This window comes from Magnolia sinica, chromosome 19 (genome assembly GCF_029962835.1).
Source record: "Magnolia sinica isolate HGM2019 chromosome 19, MsV1, whole genome shotgun sequence".
NCBI classification, from domain to species: Eukaryota; Viridiplantae; Streptophyta; class Magnoliopsida; order Magnoliales; family Magnoliaceae; genus Magnolia; species Magnolia sinica.
Genome location: NC_080591.1, coordinates 14,167,515 through 14,182,806, shown reverse-complemented (window position 1 = coordinate 14,182,806; position 15,292 = coordinate 14,167,515). Strand labels below are relative to the sequence as shown.

Below are 15,292 nucleotides of genomic sequence, written 5' to 3'. Positions count from 1 at the left end.
ACTTTGTCTACTAAACCCCGTCACTTTGTCGTACAACCTTATCAATTCATTTAGTGGAAGCAGGTCACTTTGTTCGTCAATTCATTTAGTGGAACCGGGGATGTTGTGAGTAAAGGCCAGTTTAATCAAATTTTGCTTTGTGAGATGGATGCAATTATGAAGGTTGCAGGCAGAGACAGATGCTGGCTAGATGGAGGGATTTATTTAATTTATTTTTTTAAAGCATTTTTGTATAATTTTTTAGTAAGCATGCAGAGACAAATGTAATTTTTTTAATTCTTTGATGTATGGCGGAATGATAAAATTTAATTGATCTAGTTCTAACTGGCTAGCATTGTTGTATTTATTTCACCCATATCCAAATAATAACTAGCTAGCATGCAGAGACATGTAATTTTGCGGTTCACACCCTTTTGGAAGAAATATGAGTATTTTCAATTTACTTGGCAACCCCGTCACTTTATTTAATGGAATCCCGTCATTTTATCCAGTAATCCCGTCACTTTATCTACAAGAACCTTGTCACTTTGTCTAACATCCCTTTTACTTTATCAAGTGAAATCTCGTTACTTTGTCCAACAACTCCATCAGACTGTCTAGTAAAATCCCGTCACATTGTCTAGTAAGGTACCCAAACCTTCTTGTTGCTGTCAAAATTTAGATCGCTCTCTACTCGGTGCTCCGAACTCCCACCCAAGCCCTAACAATGCACAAAAAACGGTTTGCAAAGGAGACCCTAGCAAAAATAGGGGACCCTCCGATGCCTAAGTCAGGTCAAGGGAATTCGGGTCTAAGTTGAAATGTGAAGAAAAATGCGAGATATTGTGTATCTATTTCCTCCCCGAAAGATGCTACTTATACTTCCTCGCTAAGGATGAGTATGTCCGCATAAATAGGTGCATCTTGGGGCATTCATCATGTCCCACGGATAATCTAGCTACCCAGTCGTTTAGTGGTCGTGCGGACGTGTGTAGTTGAGTAACCGTCACTAATCGTGCAGTAGTGGGACACCTCATGGTCTCCTTCATTAGTGGATTCCACTCTGAATCTCGAACCGACTGCCTCAGCTTCAGATCACTCTGAGTCCTGAGTTAGCCGTCCAGGCCTCAAGCATTGGAGCAAAGGCATAACGAATGTCGGGTTGGAGGCTTGACCTCTGCCTATTCTCATGACTCCAAACTTAGTCTTGCGCCTCAAGCCAGCTTGGAACAACCTCGGGCCTCGGAGTTTAGACGTCTCCGGTCTTCTCATAACACTTCTAAATGACACAAAGGGTTTATTTTTCATTGACAAGTCTTTTAAATGATACATTAGATGAAATATTTTCCGAACGCGGATTAGTTGCTAACCGGTTGAGTAGCTAGACTCGCTATTGAGGTGATGTCTTCTGTGAGCCCCAACATAATGTATATTTTGTATCCACTCCATTCATACATTTAGAGAGATTATTCTATGGTATTAAACAAAGAATTATGTAGATTCAAGGCTGGAGTGGACCCACCACAAAAAGCAGTGGGGACAGTGACGACCACATTTGAAACCTTCCAAAGGTCAACCATGATGTTTATTTGAGATACAACCGTTCATGTGTTAACGCAGACATGAAAGAAGCGAAAACACAAATTCCAGTTTGATCAGGAAACTTTTGTGGCCCTTGAAACTTTTTAATGGTGGGTGTCGGTCTCACTACTGTTTTCCGTGGTGGGGTGTAGTCGAGATTTGGATACTTATTCTTTGGTTCATGCCCTAATGACATCTCTCCAAATGGATGGATGGTGTGGATACAAAATATACATCACAGTTGGTCCCACAGAACTTGGTGAGTGGCCCTTGAAACTTTTTAATGGTGGGCGTCAATCTCCCTACTGTTTTCCATGGTGGGGTCTAGTCGAGATTTGGATACTTATTCTTTGGTTGATGCCCTAATATCATCTCTCCAAATGGATGGATTGATACAAAATATACATCACAATTGACCCCACATAACTTGGTGACGTCACTACAATAGCAGAGTTGTCAGTATCTAATCCGCGTCCCTTTTTCCATCCAAGCTGTTTATTCATTCATTACAAATAGAAATAAGTCATGGGAGCCGTTCATTCATTCGTAAAATTAAAAGTAAGATATGTGCCAAATTCCAGCCAATGGAGTGATTTTTTTTTTTTTTTCACACACGCACACCCCGCACACCCACGCTAGTGGAATTTCACCACCTATGGATACTCGAACCGTTGACCGGGTGTTGAAACTCCCGAGAGTCCACCACCCGAGCAGAATTAAGTTTCCGCCAGTAGTGTGATCTTAAGCTACCTGTCAATGGCATCAGAATAGTCAGTGAGAATTGACCCTAAAAAACAAAATTAATCCAAACATTATCTTAAAACATTTATTAGATAGATCCTAGTTTGTCTTTCTTATGATTCTTAAATAACACTTGGATTTAATGAATCTAGCCATCTGATTTATGGCTTGTAAATAATGGGCAGTTGTAACAAATTGACTCCATTCAAAGGGTCAGGATCATCTGATCTCCGTGATTCCTGCTCCATGAATTGCTCCTAGTTGTATGATTGAATGAATGGTTCGGATTGAAATAGGTTATCCTGTGTATGTGTGTAGATATATTGAATTTAGACCGTTAAATAACAGTGAACCGTTAATTAGATGTCTGCTAAACAGCCAGTGAAGACTTCAATTAAGTCTGATTCTTTTTCCCAGCCCATCTAATGAGCGTCCCACTATTTTTACCGTTTAACTTTGAGTTGATGATATTACACGAGTACAGTTTATGAGTACATGCGTATGAACCACAGACTCCGCCAGAGCATCAAAGATTTCCATCTGCTCCTCCCAACTGCTCCGCGGGAAAAAAAAAAAAAAAAAGACCGTTGAGACTCGAATATTCTACAATTAATCGCTTTGATAAACCTTCCTGAGATAGTCTTCACAGTCTTCAGACCATAAAACCCCCGAGGCTTTATCACCCCAACCCTTCAAATGCCGATTAAAAAATCCCAAACCTTAGAAAATGAGATTTCGGGATATCTCCATAAGAGCCGATCGGATCACTCCCGTCTCGCCATTGCTGCCGTCGCAGCAGCAAACGCGGCGGAAGTCTGCAGGGACCAAGGCTTGGATCGTGGTCTCGGATTCCGGTGAGACCCACCTCGAAGAGGTCGGGAAGTACTCGATCATGCGGCGGACGGGCCTGCCGGCCCGTGATCTCAGGATCCTCGATCCCATGCTGTTGTATCCATCAACGGTGCTCGGGAGGGAGCGGGCTATCGTCGTCAATCTGGAGGACATCAAGGCCATCATCACTGCTACGGAGGTGTTCGTGCTGAGTTCGAAGAGCCCGTTGGTTTCGGCTCTTGTCGAGGATCTACAGTACCATCTGTTGAATCTTCACAGGACGCCTCAACAGGTAGAAATTTCCCAAATTGATGGCTTTGACCTAGGCTAGGGCTTTAGTTTGTTACTCTTCGAGGCAGCATTTTAACCCGTCTGTTGTGTACATGGCATGCATGTGTCTAAATCCAGGCCACCCACATGATGGGGTCATTGTGCTTGGAGCACATCTCAAAAAATCAGATTGATCTGGGGTTCTTAACTGGTCAATTTCCCGTGTTGAGTTTAAACCGTTGATTGTTTTCTTTTTGACCGCACATTTGATGTCCTCAAATATGGAGGTGAGGATCATTCTGTCAGTGCAGTTTCTATGCTCTCCATCTGCAATCGAGCCAATTGTTTGTTGTTGATGTCTTAAATTTGTAAACAGCAGGGTCTGTCGATGCCATTGATAGACAATTCGATGCCATTGAGCAGACATCGATGCCATCGACGGATGCTCGATGCCATCGGAAAAATCTGGAAATTCCATGTTTTATCGCTGGAATGTTTTAGTGCATTCCTTGATAGCATCGAAGGTGTTCGATGCCATTGATGATCTGTCGATGCCATTGAAGTGCCATCAAAGGTGCCATCGAGCGTATACGCAAAATTGCGTAAGTGCGGGATTTGTTTCCTATTTCGATTGTGATTCTCATGCATGATATATATATGAGTGTAATCTGGATTTGGGAGAGAAGAGGGCTTTCTGATTTGTTCTAGGGTTTCAAGTGCATAGCTTGGGGAGATTCAAGGCTTGTTCGAATTGGGTAATCTCTATCGCTTGTAATTTTTTGCTTTCATAGTGCATTACTGTCGCTTTGTGCCATGGTTTTTTCCCATAAGAGTTTTTCCACGTTAAATTCGGTTTGGTTGTGTTTGAACTTGGTTGTGCGATTGGAGTACTTTGCTTGATTCAACTCTGTGTGCCTCCGCGGTTCCCTAGCAAGTGGTGTCAGAGCTAACATTGGGAAGTAGTTTGAATCTAAAAGCATAGTATCAATGGCATATAACCCGAAGTTAGATATTGAAAAATATTCCTAGAAAAATAATTTTGAACTGTGGAAGGTTAAGATGATCGGTCTCTTAGTTCAACAAGGATTGGACGATGCTCTCCTTGAGAAGCAACATGATTAATGGAACCAGATGAATAAGAAAGCGAAAACCTCTATCCAATTGTGCCTAACGGATGAGGTTCTCTATAATGTCATGAGAGAGAAAACTGCAGCAAGTACATGGGCGAAATTAGAGAACATCTAAGCAAAAAAATCTCTTGAAAATCACTTGTACTTGAAGCTTCAATTGTTCAACCATAAGATGGCAGATGGGGCCGATGTTGAGGCCTACATTAGTAATTTCAACAAGTTGATTTGCAAATTGCTGGATGTGGAGGAGACAATGAAAGATGAGGATCAGGCATACATCCTATTGAATTCTCCTGGGTTCGTATGAGTCGTTTAAGGACTCGTTGTGTACCAGTAAATCCACCATTAGCATTGAAACTGTTATCTCAGCCCTTCAGTTGAAGGCGATGAGAAAGAAAAACGGTGACGTGGATGCCTCTACAAATGCATTGGTTATAAGGGGGCAAAATTTTGAGCGGGACAATGGATCTTCTCGATCGAGATCCAAATCCAAGGGCAAGGGCAAGGGAAGTTGAAGTGTTGGAATTATGGGATGTCTGGGCACATGAAGAAGGATTGTACAAATCCTAAGACTAGAAAAGAGAATTTAAAGGGTTATTTCAAGGAGGCTAACACGGAAGAATCCGGTGAGGAGATGAACTGTAGTGACGTGCTGACCGCATCAAAATCCGGGTATTTCGATGGTGAAGGGATTTTAAATACGGGAGCTTTGTACCATAGGACTCACCGGAGTTAGTTCATCAGTTACAGTGAGTGCGATGGTGGCCAGGTCTTTATGGGCAATGATAATGCCCGTGAAGTAGTTGGTATTGGATTAGTGCACATGAAAATGTTTGATGGTATGGAGCGTATCCTGACCGAGGTGAGACACGTTCCTGAGCTAAGGAAGAGCCTGATATTTCTTGGAGCACTCGAGGGACTTGGATGTAAATTCACCGGGTTTGATCGTGTCCTTAAAATCTCAAAAGGGGCATTGATAGTCATGAAGGCACAAAGGAATGGAAATCTTTACAGCTTGATCGTGAGTATGTCATCGGGTAGAGTTGCAACGTCTGCAGCGGATTCCACGTCTACACGTAAGTAGTGTGCACTTTGGGCCACATGAGCGAGCGGGGCATGAATGGTGTTCTTGATTATGTGCATTCTGATGTATGGGGGCCGGTGCTCGTGGTTTCTAGTGAAGGGTCGTCATGGTTCATCATGTTCATTGGCGACTATTCCAGGAAAGTGTGGGCTTATTTTATGAAAAATAAATCTGATGTTTTTACCAACTTCAAGCAATGGAAGGCGATGATGGAAAAATAGACAGGGCGAAAGGTGAAGGTACTAAGGACAGATAACGGTGGGGAATTCACTTCAAAGGAATTCAATCAATATCGCAAGGGTGAAGGGATCGCGAGGCACAACACAATGCGCCACACACGAAAGCAAAACGGTTTGGCTGAGCGGATGAATCAGACTCTCTTGGAGAGGGCCCAATGCATGATTAGTAGTGTTGAGTTGGGCAAGGAACTATGGACTGAGGCAGTTAACACGGCTTGTTACTTGGTGAATCAGTCCCTTTCTACAGCTATTGAATGTAAAATTCCAGAGGAAGTGTGGACTGGTTAGCAGGTAGACTACTCGGGACTACATGTGTTTGGTTATGATGCTTACTCTCATGTACCATCTGTTGATACCATTTGTTGAGAGAGATAAGCTAGACCAAAGAGCAAAGAAGTACATCTTTGTCGGCTATAGTGGTGGTGTGAAGGGATACAAGCTATATGACCGGGTTACACGGAAAATTATCCTTAGTTGCGATGTTAAATTCGACAAAGGATCCTTGTTTCGTAAGGATGAGCATGAGGAATTGAATAAGTTAGTTGTGGACGTTCAGGTGGACACAAATGATACTTAAGCTATTATAGAGACGCAGATAGAGGCATAAGAGCAGGTGGAACAGCCACCTATGAGAATGAATCTGCTGCGGGATTGCAGGTTACCGGCGAGATACAGGGATGACTCAAACGTCACTTTTGCCCTCATCAGGGATGAGGGGGATTCGTTTACTCTTCAAGAGGCTCTTGATGAGCCAAATGCCGAAAAGTGAAAAGCAGTGATGGATGATGAGATGGACTCCTTGTACAAGAATTAGACGTGGAAGCTGGTGGAGTTTCCCTTTGGCTGTAAAGTGATCGGGTACAAGTGGATCTTCAAGAAGAAAAATGATAGATACAAGGCAAGGTTGGTAGCGAAGGGATATGCTCAGAGAGAAGGCGTGGACTTCATTGAGATATTCGCACCTGTGATGAAGCAAGTATCTATTAGATTTGTGTTGGCGTTGGTTTGCCCAATACGATCTCGAGTTGGAACAAATGGATGTAAAGACTACTTTCGTGCATAGGGAATTGGAAGAGTAGATCTACATGAAGCAACCAGAAGGTTTCAAAATACAAGGGGCAGAGAACAAGGTTTGCAGGTTAAAGAGGTCGTTGTACGGCCTCGAACAGTCACCTAGGTAGTGGTACAAAAAGTTTGATTCTTTCATGGTGAGTCAGAAGTTTAATAGGAGTTAATATGATCACTGTGTCTATTACAAAACACCGAGTAATGGCAAATTCATTATCCTGGTTTTGTACGTTGATGACATGTTTATTACCAGTCACAACATATCTGAGATCGACTTACTGAAGACTCAGTTATTAGAAACATTCGAGATGAAAGATCTAGGGGTTGTAAAGATGGTTCTCGGTATTGATATACACAGATACAAGAAAAGGAGCAGGATATGATTATCTCAGGCGGAATACTTTGAGAATGTATTGATTAAGTATGGGATGTACAAGGCAAAGCCAGTCAGCATTCCCCACACGGCTTACTTCAAGCTTTCTTTGGAACAATGTCCTAAAACAGATGAAGCAAAACAAGTTATGTCTTGTGTGCCTTATTCGAGTGTAGTTGGCAGCTTGATGTATGCTATGGTCTATACTAGATCAGATATTTCACATGCGGTTGGTGCTGTTAGTAGATACATGTCCAACCCTGACAAGCAACACCGGGAGGCAATGAAATGGCTATTTTGATATATTCGAGGTACGCACTGCGTCTTATCTTTTAAGAAATTAGGGGTTAAGTTAGTAGATTATGTGGATTCTGATTATGCGGTCAGTGTGGACAGTAGAATGTCAACTTCCGGTTACTCGTTTGTGCTAGCGGGTGGAGTGATCAGCTGGATGTAAAGCTTCAGTCTGTGGTGGCTCTTTTCACAATCGAAGCTGAGTATATGGCGGTGATCGAAGCATTCAAGGAAGGTGTTTGGTTGAGAGGGATGGTAAATCAGTTGGGTCTTCAGCAGGAGGCTGTGTCGGTTAATTGTGACAGCGAGAGCATGATTAATTTGGCTAAATTTTTTGTTTATCACTCATGTACTAAACATATTGATGTGCGTCACCATTTTATCTAACGGGTACTCGAGAAAGGAGGCGTAACTTTAGAGAAAATTCACACCAGTATGAATCCGGCCGACACGCTCACTAAGGTGGTTCCCACTGAGAAGTTCAAGTTTTGTGCAACTTCTCTGAGCTCGGCGAAAGCGTAAATGAAAGACGGAGTATGCACGAGAAGCGATGGTGGAGATATGATGCAAGGCAGAATTAGAGATGATGACAAGAAACTATGAAGATTGAAGATTGAATATTGAAGACATGGTGGAGATTGTTGTTGATGTCTTAAATTTATAAATAGTAGGGTTTGTCGATGCCATCGACAGATAGTTCGATGCCATTGAGCAGACATCGATGCCATTGGAAAAATCTAGAAATTCCATGTTTTATCGTCGGAATGTTTTAGTGCATTCCTCGATGGCATCGAAGGTGTTCGATGCCATCGAAGTGCCATCAAGCGTATACGCAGAATTGTGTAAGTGCGGGATCTGTTTCCCATTTCGATTGTGATTCTTATGCATGTTATATATATGGGTGTAATTGAGATTTAGGAGAGGAGGACTTTCTAATTCGTTTAGGGTTTCATGTGCATAGCTTGGGGAGATTCGAGGCTTGTTCAAATCGGGAAATCTCTATCACTTGTAATTTTCTGCTTTCATAGTGCATTACTGTTGCTTTGTGCCGTGGTTTTTTTCTCGTAATGGTTTTTCCACGTTAAATTCGGTTTGTTTGTGTTTGAACTTGGTTGTGCGATTGGAATACCTTGCTTGATTCAACTCTGTGTGCTTCCGCAGTTCCCCAACATTGTTTGGACAGTGTTGATGGATATTCATGTAACCATTTGTTGTGGATATGCTGAAAATGCTCTCTCACATGTTGCAACATCGTATCTTTGTCACGACCCTAAATCTAGTGTTGGTAATCCATGATTACGGGACACCAAATTTTGGTTGACAGCCTCCGTAGAACTCCGATTTTGGGACTTCCAACTATCACATCCTAAGTCCCATAAGCGGGGCTCCACAAGGAGGATTTCTGAAAGTAAAGACAACAAGCATGCATGTCTCAAAATTTCATCATATTCAACATATGTTATTGTGTACAACTGAGCACATCATGGCAAAAACAAAACATAAACCATATCATATTTACTATACCTGATGTACATATTCAGGGTATTACAAAAAAAAATATACACTGATATGTATAAAACAAAAAGGACAACTGGAGTCTGTAGCCTCTACTCCTGCAGCTCCCTACTCTCACCTGTAACAAAAAAAAAATAGAAAGGAAAGCTTGAGCTACTAAGCCCAGTGAGTGCGTGTGCGCAGTGAAAATGCATGTTTCATGTCATGCTCCTCTAATGCACATGTTTTCTGGCTCGATAACAATAAAATAAAGATACAATGCCTACTCTTTCAACGTTTCCACAACTTTCCACATTTCTCAATTGGATCACTAGGGTCTAAAACAGAGGTGGGACTCGCATATGATTACTACCCACTTGTGTAGACTTTTCCACCGTGGTCAACTACAGAGGTGGGACTACATAGTTCACGGGCCGAACTAGTTTAACCCACTTGTGTTAAACCTGTTCAACAGCGAGAAGTAATAAGTCGCCTGGCAAAACGATAATGGACAATTTACGAGCTCGTCACACACAACCTATCTTTGCTTGCTCATAAGCAGGTCAGGTCAAACCTCTCAACCAATCGACACGCGTCGGTGGGAGTCGCTGCCTACATTGGTATTTCGGCATTCCAGCGCTCTATTCTTCCACCCGGTCTAAGCATTGGTCGCTCCCAATGGTACCAATCGGGGTTTAGGGACTTTCACCCATGGATCCTCTAATCATGTCCTGTCGAATTACACATTTCCGGTGTGGTGTCCAACTCACAAAGTATGTTTCATCGCATTTACAATTACCATATGCATAAGTCCACATACAAGCATAATATGTCATGGTTTTCAAGGCAAACATAGGACGACCTTCCTCATATGGTCTCCTCATACATTTAAGTACCACATTTAAATTCCTCATAAGGGTCTCATGTAATACATCATGTATCTAGACGGTTTACATACTCATCATAGACGCATCGTGTGTTGCACCACAACCCACCATGATCACTATATCATGATATGAATCATTCACTCTCAAGCATGCAATGATACAACAACTATGAGTCATGCATATGATATGCACATGACTTAGCCAATCTAATTCCAATCCGGGATTTATTCTGCTATAAGACTTCATGCTACAAGCATGCTTTTTCTCAAGAAGCAACTACATTAAAAAGATGTAGGATATTTCTTTGAAATAATTTGTCAAACAGATAGCAGGCGGATGTAAGGGACAAAGAGAGAACCTGTTTGTAAGGGACAGAGAGAACCCGTTAGAAATACGTATGACTTTCATCTAATCAACCATTAATAACCTAGTCAACTAACGTAGAAAATCCACTTTCATCTAATTAGCCATAACCTTAAGAAAGTCCAGCAATAACCTAACGAATTTAAATCAGCAAAACTAGTTTTCTATAGGGTTTTGAAAGAAAATCCAGCAATCTATTAACCCTAAATACAAATCCAGCGAAAACCTAACGCTAAAACAGACAATCCAGCAATTATTTAACCTTAAAACAGAAATTTCATGAAAATCCAGCGAAAACCTAACCCTAAAACAGAAAATCCAGCAATTATTTAACTTTAAAACAGAAATTTCAGCAATCTTCTAACCCTAAATGAAAATCCAGCGAAACCCTAACCCTAAAACAGAAAATCCAGCAATTATTTAATTTTAAAATAGAAATTCCAGCGATAGGGTTTTGAAGAAAACCTCAACGTACACATATACGTGCTCCTAATCTATACACTCACCTGGAACTATCAAAGGAGTGACTTGCAATCTCAGCTTCTATTTCCTTTTCTTCTTCTTCTTCTTCTTCTTCTTCTCAACTTCACATTCAACAAGAAAGAGTGTTGAAAAATAAAATCCTGCAAGAGGGTTTTCATATGTGTGGACTTGAAATTGGTTTTAAAGGGTTATGGAATGTTTTGTGATGATTTTGAAAAGTTTAAGCGTATAGTGGCAATATAACAATGTTAGTTAAGTAGTTGGAACTAACGTATTCCAAGGAGTTTAAAAACATCGAGGTTATTTGAGTATATTTTCTCAAAATATACATGTACATATCTATGCATAACTTACACTCCGGGTGTCCTATTGACATGCCGTTTTCGCCATTAACTCCGTAACTCGACTATGGTTACAACGGTTAGGCTCTCAGACCTAACGGATTTTGAAAACTCGATGGTGGGGCTTCGCCAGATAAAATAAGGACATAATTGTCATTTCTCAGATTGTTTAATTTTAAGTCCATATCTTAAATTCGGACATCGGGTTGAAATACGGCTTGCGGCTTGATAACAAAACAACATTATGATCAAGTCAAAACATTCTCGAGGCCAATGGACTTATAGTCAACGGCTATCCAGTGTACAAACCAGATTTCGGGGTCACGGGTCTTACAACTTTTTCTGTCACGGGTCTTACAACTATTTTCTGTTACGGGTCTTACAATCTTAGTTCCTCTCATCAAATTTTATTTTGTTTTCTATTATGGTTATTGTAACTGCAAGGTGGGTCGTCCAAGTGGGCCTCACCCTAGTAGATTGAGAGATGGGATGTGGTACAGGGTAATCGACTACCCATTACTTTGGCAGTTTCCAAACTGCATAAGCAGTTTTCTCTTACGGTTTGATAACTGTCGTGGCTGCATTTTCTATAAAATGTTCCAAGGATTCTTGACCAGATTTTAAAAAAAGAGATCAAATAGATTTTCAAGCACCAACTCATGAAGTGTAGAGAGATCAACTAGAAAGGAGAAGAAGTCGTGTTCCATTATTTGCCACATGATTTATAGTGTGGATCTTGCTTGAACAAGAGAGTTCCTTTAGACCTCTTCTTACATTAGTGAAAGTGGTGTAACATTCTTCTTGAGACATGAGATGCATCTGAGAAGATCCAACATTAGAGGCTCCATCTTCCGCTACCGTTGGATCCAAGGAATCGCTTCCAGGTAGAAGATTTCCTAACAGTTACAGAATTGCACAGATTGATTGATCAACTTTCTCTACTAGTATTAGACTTTTGTGAAACTGGTGCAACCGGAAGGCCACACAAGCTAGTTGATCAAGGGTCCTCCAAGCATTAAAATTGCCTTGATTGATGATCTGTACCAAATCAATGGTCTAATGATACATGTGATAAGATCAACAATCAACTTACATTGTGGCGCTGATTAGATCAATCAAATGGCTCTTAATTCATAGCATTTGTAGTTTTAGGTTATATTTAGTCATGGTTTATTTAATAATTTCCCTTTTGTATTTTCATCACTTTTTGGTTGACCACTTTTTGGGCATCAAATGATATGCAAAGTTGGTCCCGTTTGATAGCATATTGAGTCAGCTTTGAAATGCTCAAGATCATGCAATTCAATGTTGTTTGAATGAGTTATTCCTAATTAGCATATTGAGTCAGCTTTGAAATGCCCAAGATCATGCAATTTCAATGTTGTTTGAATGAGTTATTCCTAATTAACAGAAGGCCTGTAAGGTTGTACTGAACTTCAAGGGTATTGTACTCTTCTCATTAATTAGGGCTTCCTTTCTTTTATCTTTAGCCTAAGATGAAACCTCCTTACTGGACGTGTGATATTAAGATGCATTGGCAAATAAAATGGCTTTGAGTCTTTCGTGTTATTTGCTTGGAAGGGGGTGGGTGGAGCACTACTTCTTAACTAAAGGGTTGTGGGTTCTCGCATAATTTTCATTTTCCTTTGCATCCTTTGGGTTTGCATTAGTGGGGCCTGTCGTTTATTGGTCCAAATCATTAATAATGTAGGGTCCACTGTGGAGGACCCATGCATAAAAAGTCTCCCAAATGGAAAAATCTTTACCCTTCAATAGGTGACAAAACAAGTAAATGGTTGAGAAAGAAAATACAATATCAACTTAAAAAAGGGCAAATATTCCTTAGGCAGGATCTTCCAATATGTGGAACTTTTGGTGCATGGGCCATCCAAACCGAGGCCCATCATGTCAGTAGTTTGGATAACTGGACCATGGACCCCATCTGTACAAACTGAAAACCCTAATGTAATGTACAAACTCTTTGGTCCCGTAGTGTACATTGCAATACCTCTTAGGTTTTTGCTTAAACCATAGCAAGATTTGGTAGATTCCATATTGATACCCTTAGTCACTGAGGAATGATTAAGTGGGCCCCATCTTTATCAATCTAAACCATCCATTTAGTGAATCTTGCCATGGATTGAGTTACCCTTTAAAAAAGGATCTTGCTATGGATTTCTCATGGCATGAAAGTTAATTTGCTTGGTGATAGGCTGATCTTAACCTACTCCTTTGCATTTTGATGGGAGGAAAGAAAAGCATTGATGACCATCCATGGTGGAAAAAATCTGCATGGTTTTTGATTGATTGATTGGAGTGATTTTGGGCTATGGGCTATCTAAATTGGGGCCCACCTCATCAATGGTATAAATCAATGATCATATTTTTGGCATAGAGGGTAGGATGGAGGCCAAATCACAATATGCAATATGTATTGGATATTTGTTGGATCAATCCTAAAAATTATTTTCTTTTAAATTCTAGCCACTTATTTGTTCGACATATGGTCAACAAGGACAATTTTTTGGATTCCTTTTCCTTCATTTTTTGCATTTATTTTTCATTCCTCGGCAACCAATAGAGTTGGTTGTTATCCCTTAAATCGGTTTTGTCTAATACTCCATTTAGGATTTTTCTAAAGAAACCTAACAATTATTTTCTTTTTATGAATAGAAGAGACTAAATAATTGTGCATGAAAGGTTCTTCTGTTGTTCTAATCATCTGATGTAGGCCCACAGTCCATAGTAGGACCCAACATGTGCAGATTTTGGACTATTTAGTATGTATTTGGGCTTAAATATCAAGAGCTACAATTTACTATTTGTGGGAGATATGGGGGGATGTGATGGATGATACGGGAGGATGTGATGGATGATATGGGGTTGATTTAAAGATGTGATTAAAGATTTTGAGTATTATTTCCAAGATTTACTTTTACTATTATTAGGTTTCTTACCATCTTAGGTAAATTAGATCGATTTGAAATCAACTATAATTGATTTCAAATCAATCTCTTAGTTGGGGGGGATTTTCATTAAAGATTCATTTAAGGTTTGTAAAAGGAGGTAGGCATTCTAAATTTTTTCAAGCGTGAGTTTTTCATAAGTATTGTAAGAAGAGGTTTAATATTAATAAAGTTATTTCTCCCTCTCCACTCAACTATTTTTGTGTGTGTACTCTTGTCCATTTCTTTTGCGATTTGGGTGTCGATATCTCATTGACTTGATAACTGAGTTGTACCATTTTAGTATCAGAGCGAGTCATCTTCAATGATTTTCGACTCTACGTTGTCTCCTAATGGATTCGAAGGGGGTGACTAAGGAAGAGTTTGCACAAATAATCCAATTGATCCGCACACTCTCAAAGAGAGTAGATCAACTCAAGCAGATGGTAGGCAATTTCACTAGTCAAGCGGGAGAGCTCTGGCATGGAGAGAATCCAAAGACCGAAGTTGGAGTACGTGGAAATGTGCCGGGGGGGGGGGGGGGGGGGGTCCCCACAATGGTCCTAACCAACAATGGACAACGTTGGCTTGTGAAGAGACTAATAATCGAATTCTTCGGTTGTTAGAACATGATAGAGAACCCAGAATTAAGGTAGAAATTCTAGAAATCCTTGGTCATTTGTATATTGACGACTTCATTGATTGGCTAAGTAAGGTGGAAAAGGTATTTGAGTACATGGAAATTGGGGACAATCAGAAGGTTAAGTTAGTAGCTATGAAGTTTTCCGGTCACACGTTAGCATGGTGAGACAATTTCAAACTAAACGAATCCATTAAGGTAAGGAGAAAGTAAATTCAAAAAAATGAAAAATAAATTAAAAAGGAAGTTCCTGCCTGTGAATTATACTCATGACCTCTATTAAAGATGTTGCAATTTACATTAAGGGGGTGTTTGATTTTTCATTTATGTGTGTAATTCATGGTAAATGAGTTATGATTATTTACCCATGTAAATGCGGCAGTGGTCCCGAGGTCGATGTTGACAAGGAGCTTGCTTGTGAATAAATTCGCACAATTTCCACATGTTAAAAATGTGGGGCCCACTATGATGTATGTATCTTATCCATGTCATCCATCCATTTCTCCAGCTCATTTTAGGGCATGAGCCCAAAAATGAAGTGGATCTAAA

The 15,292-nt window shown here is 40.4% G+C and overlaps 1 protein-coding gene across 1 annotated transcript in view; it reads left to right on the top strand.

Annotated features, from left to right (window-relative positions):
- Nucleotides 1-2,872: 2,872 nt before the first annotated feature.
- LOC131235469 (magnesium transporter MRS2-F-like) overlaps nt 2,873-15,292 on the top strand; it is a 48,597-nt gene continuing 36,177 nt past the window's right edge. Inside the window, exon 1 of the mRNA XM_058232654.1 lies at nt 2,873-3,424. Within this exon, the coding sequence (XP_058088637.1) occupies nt 3,029-3,424 (396 nt within the window). The 5' untranslated portion in view covers nt 2,873-3,028. The remainder of the gene's footprint in view (nt 3,425-15,292) is intronic.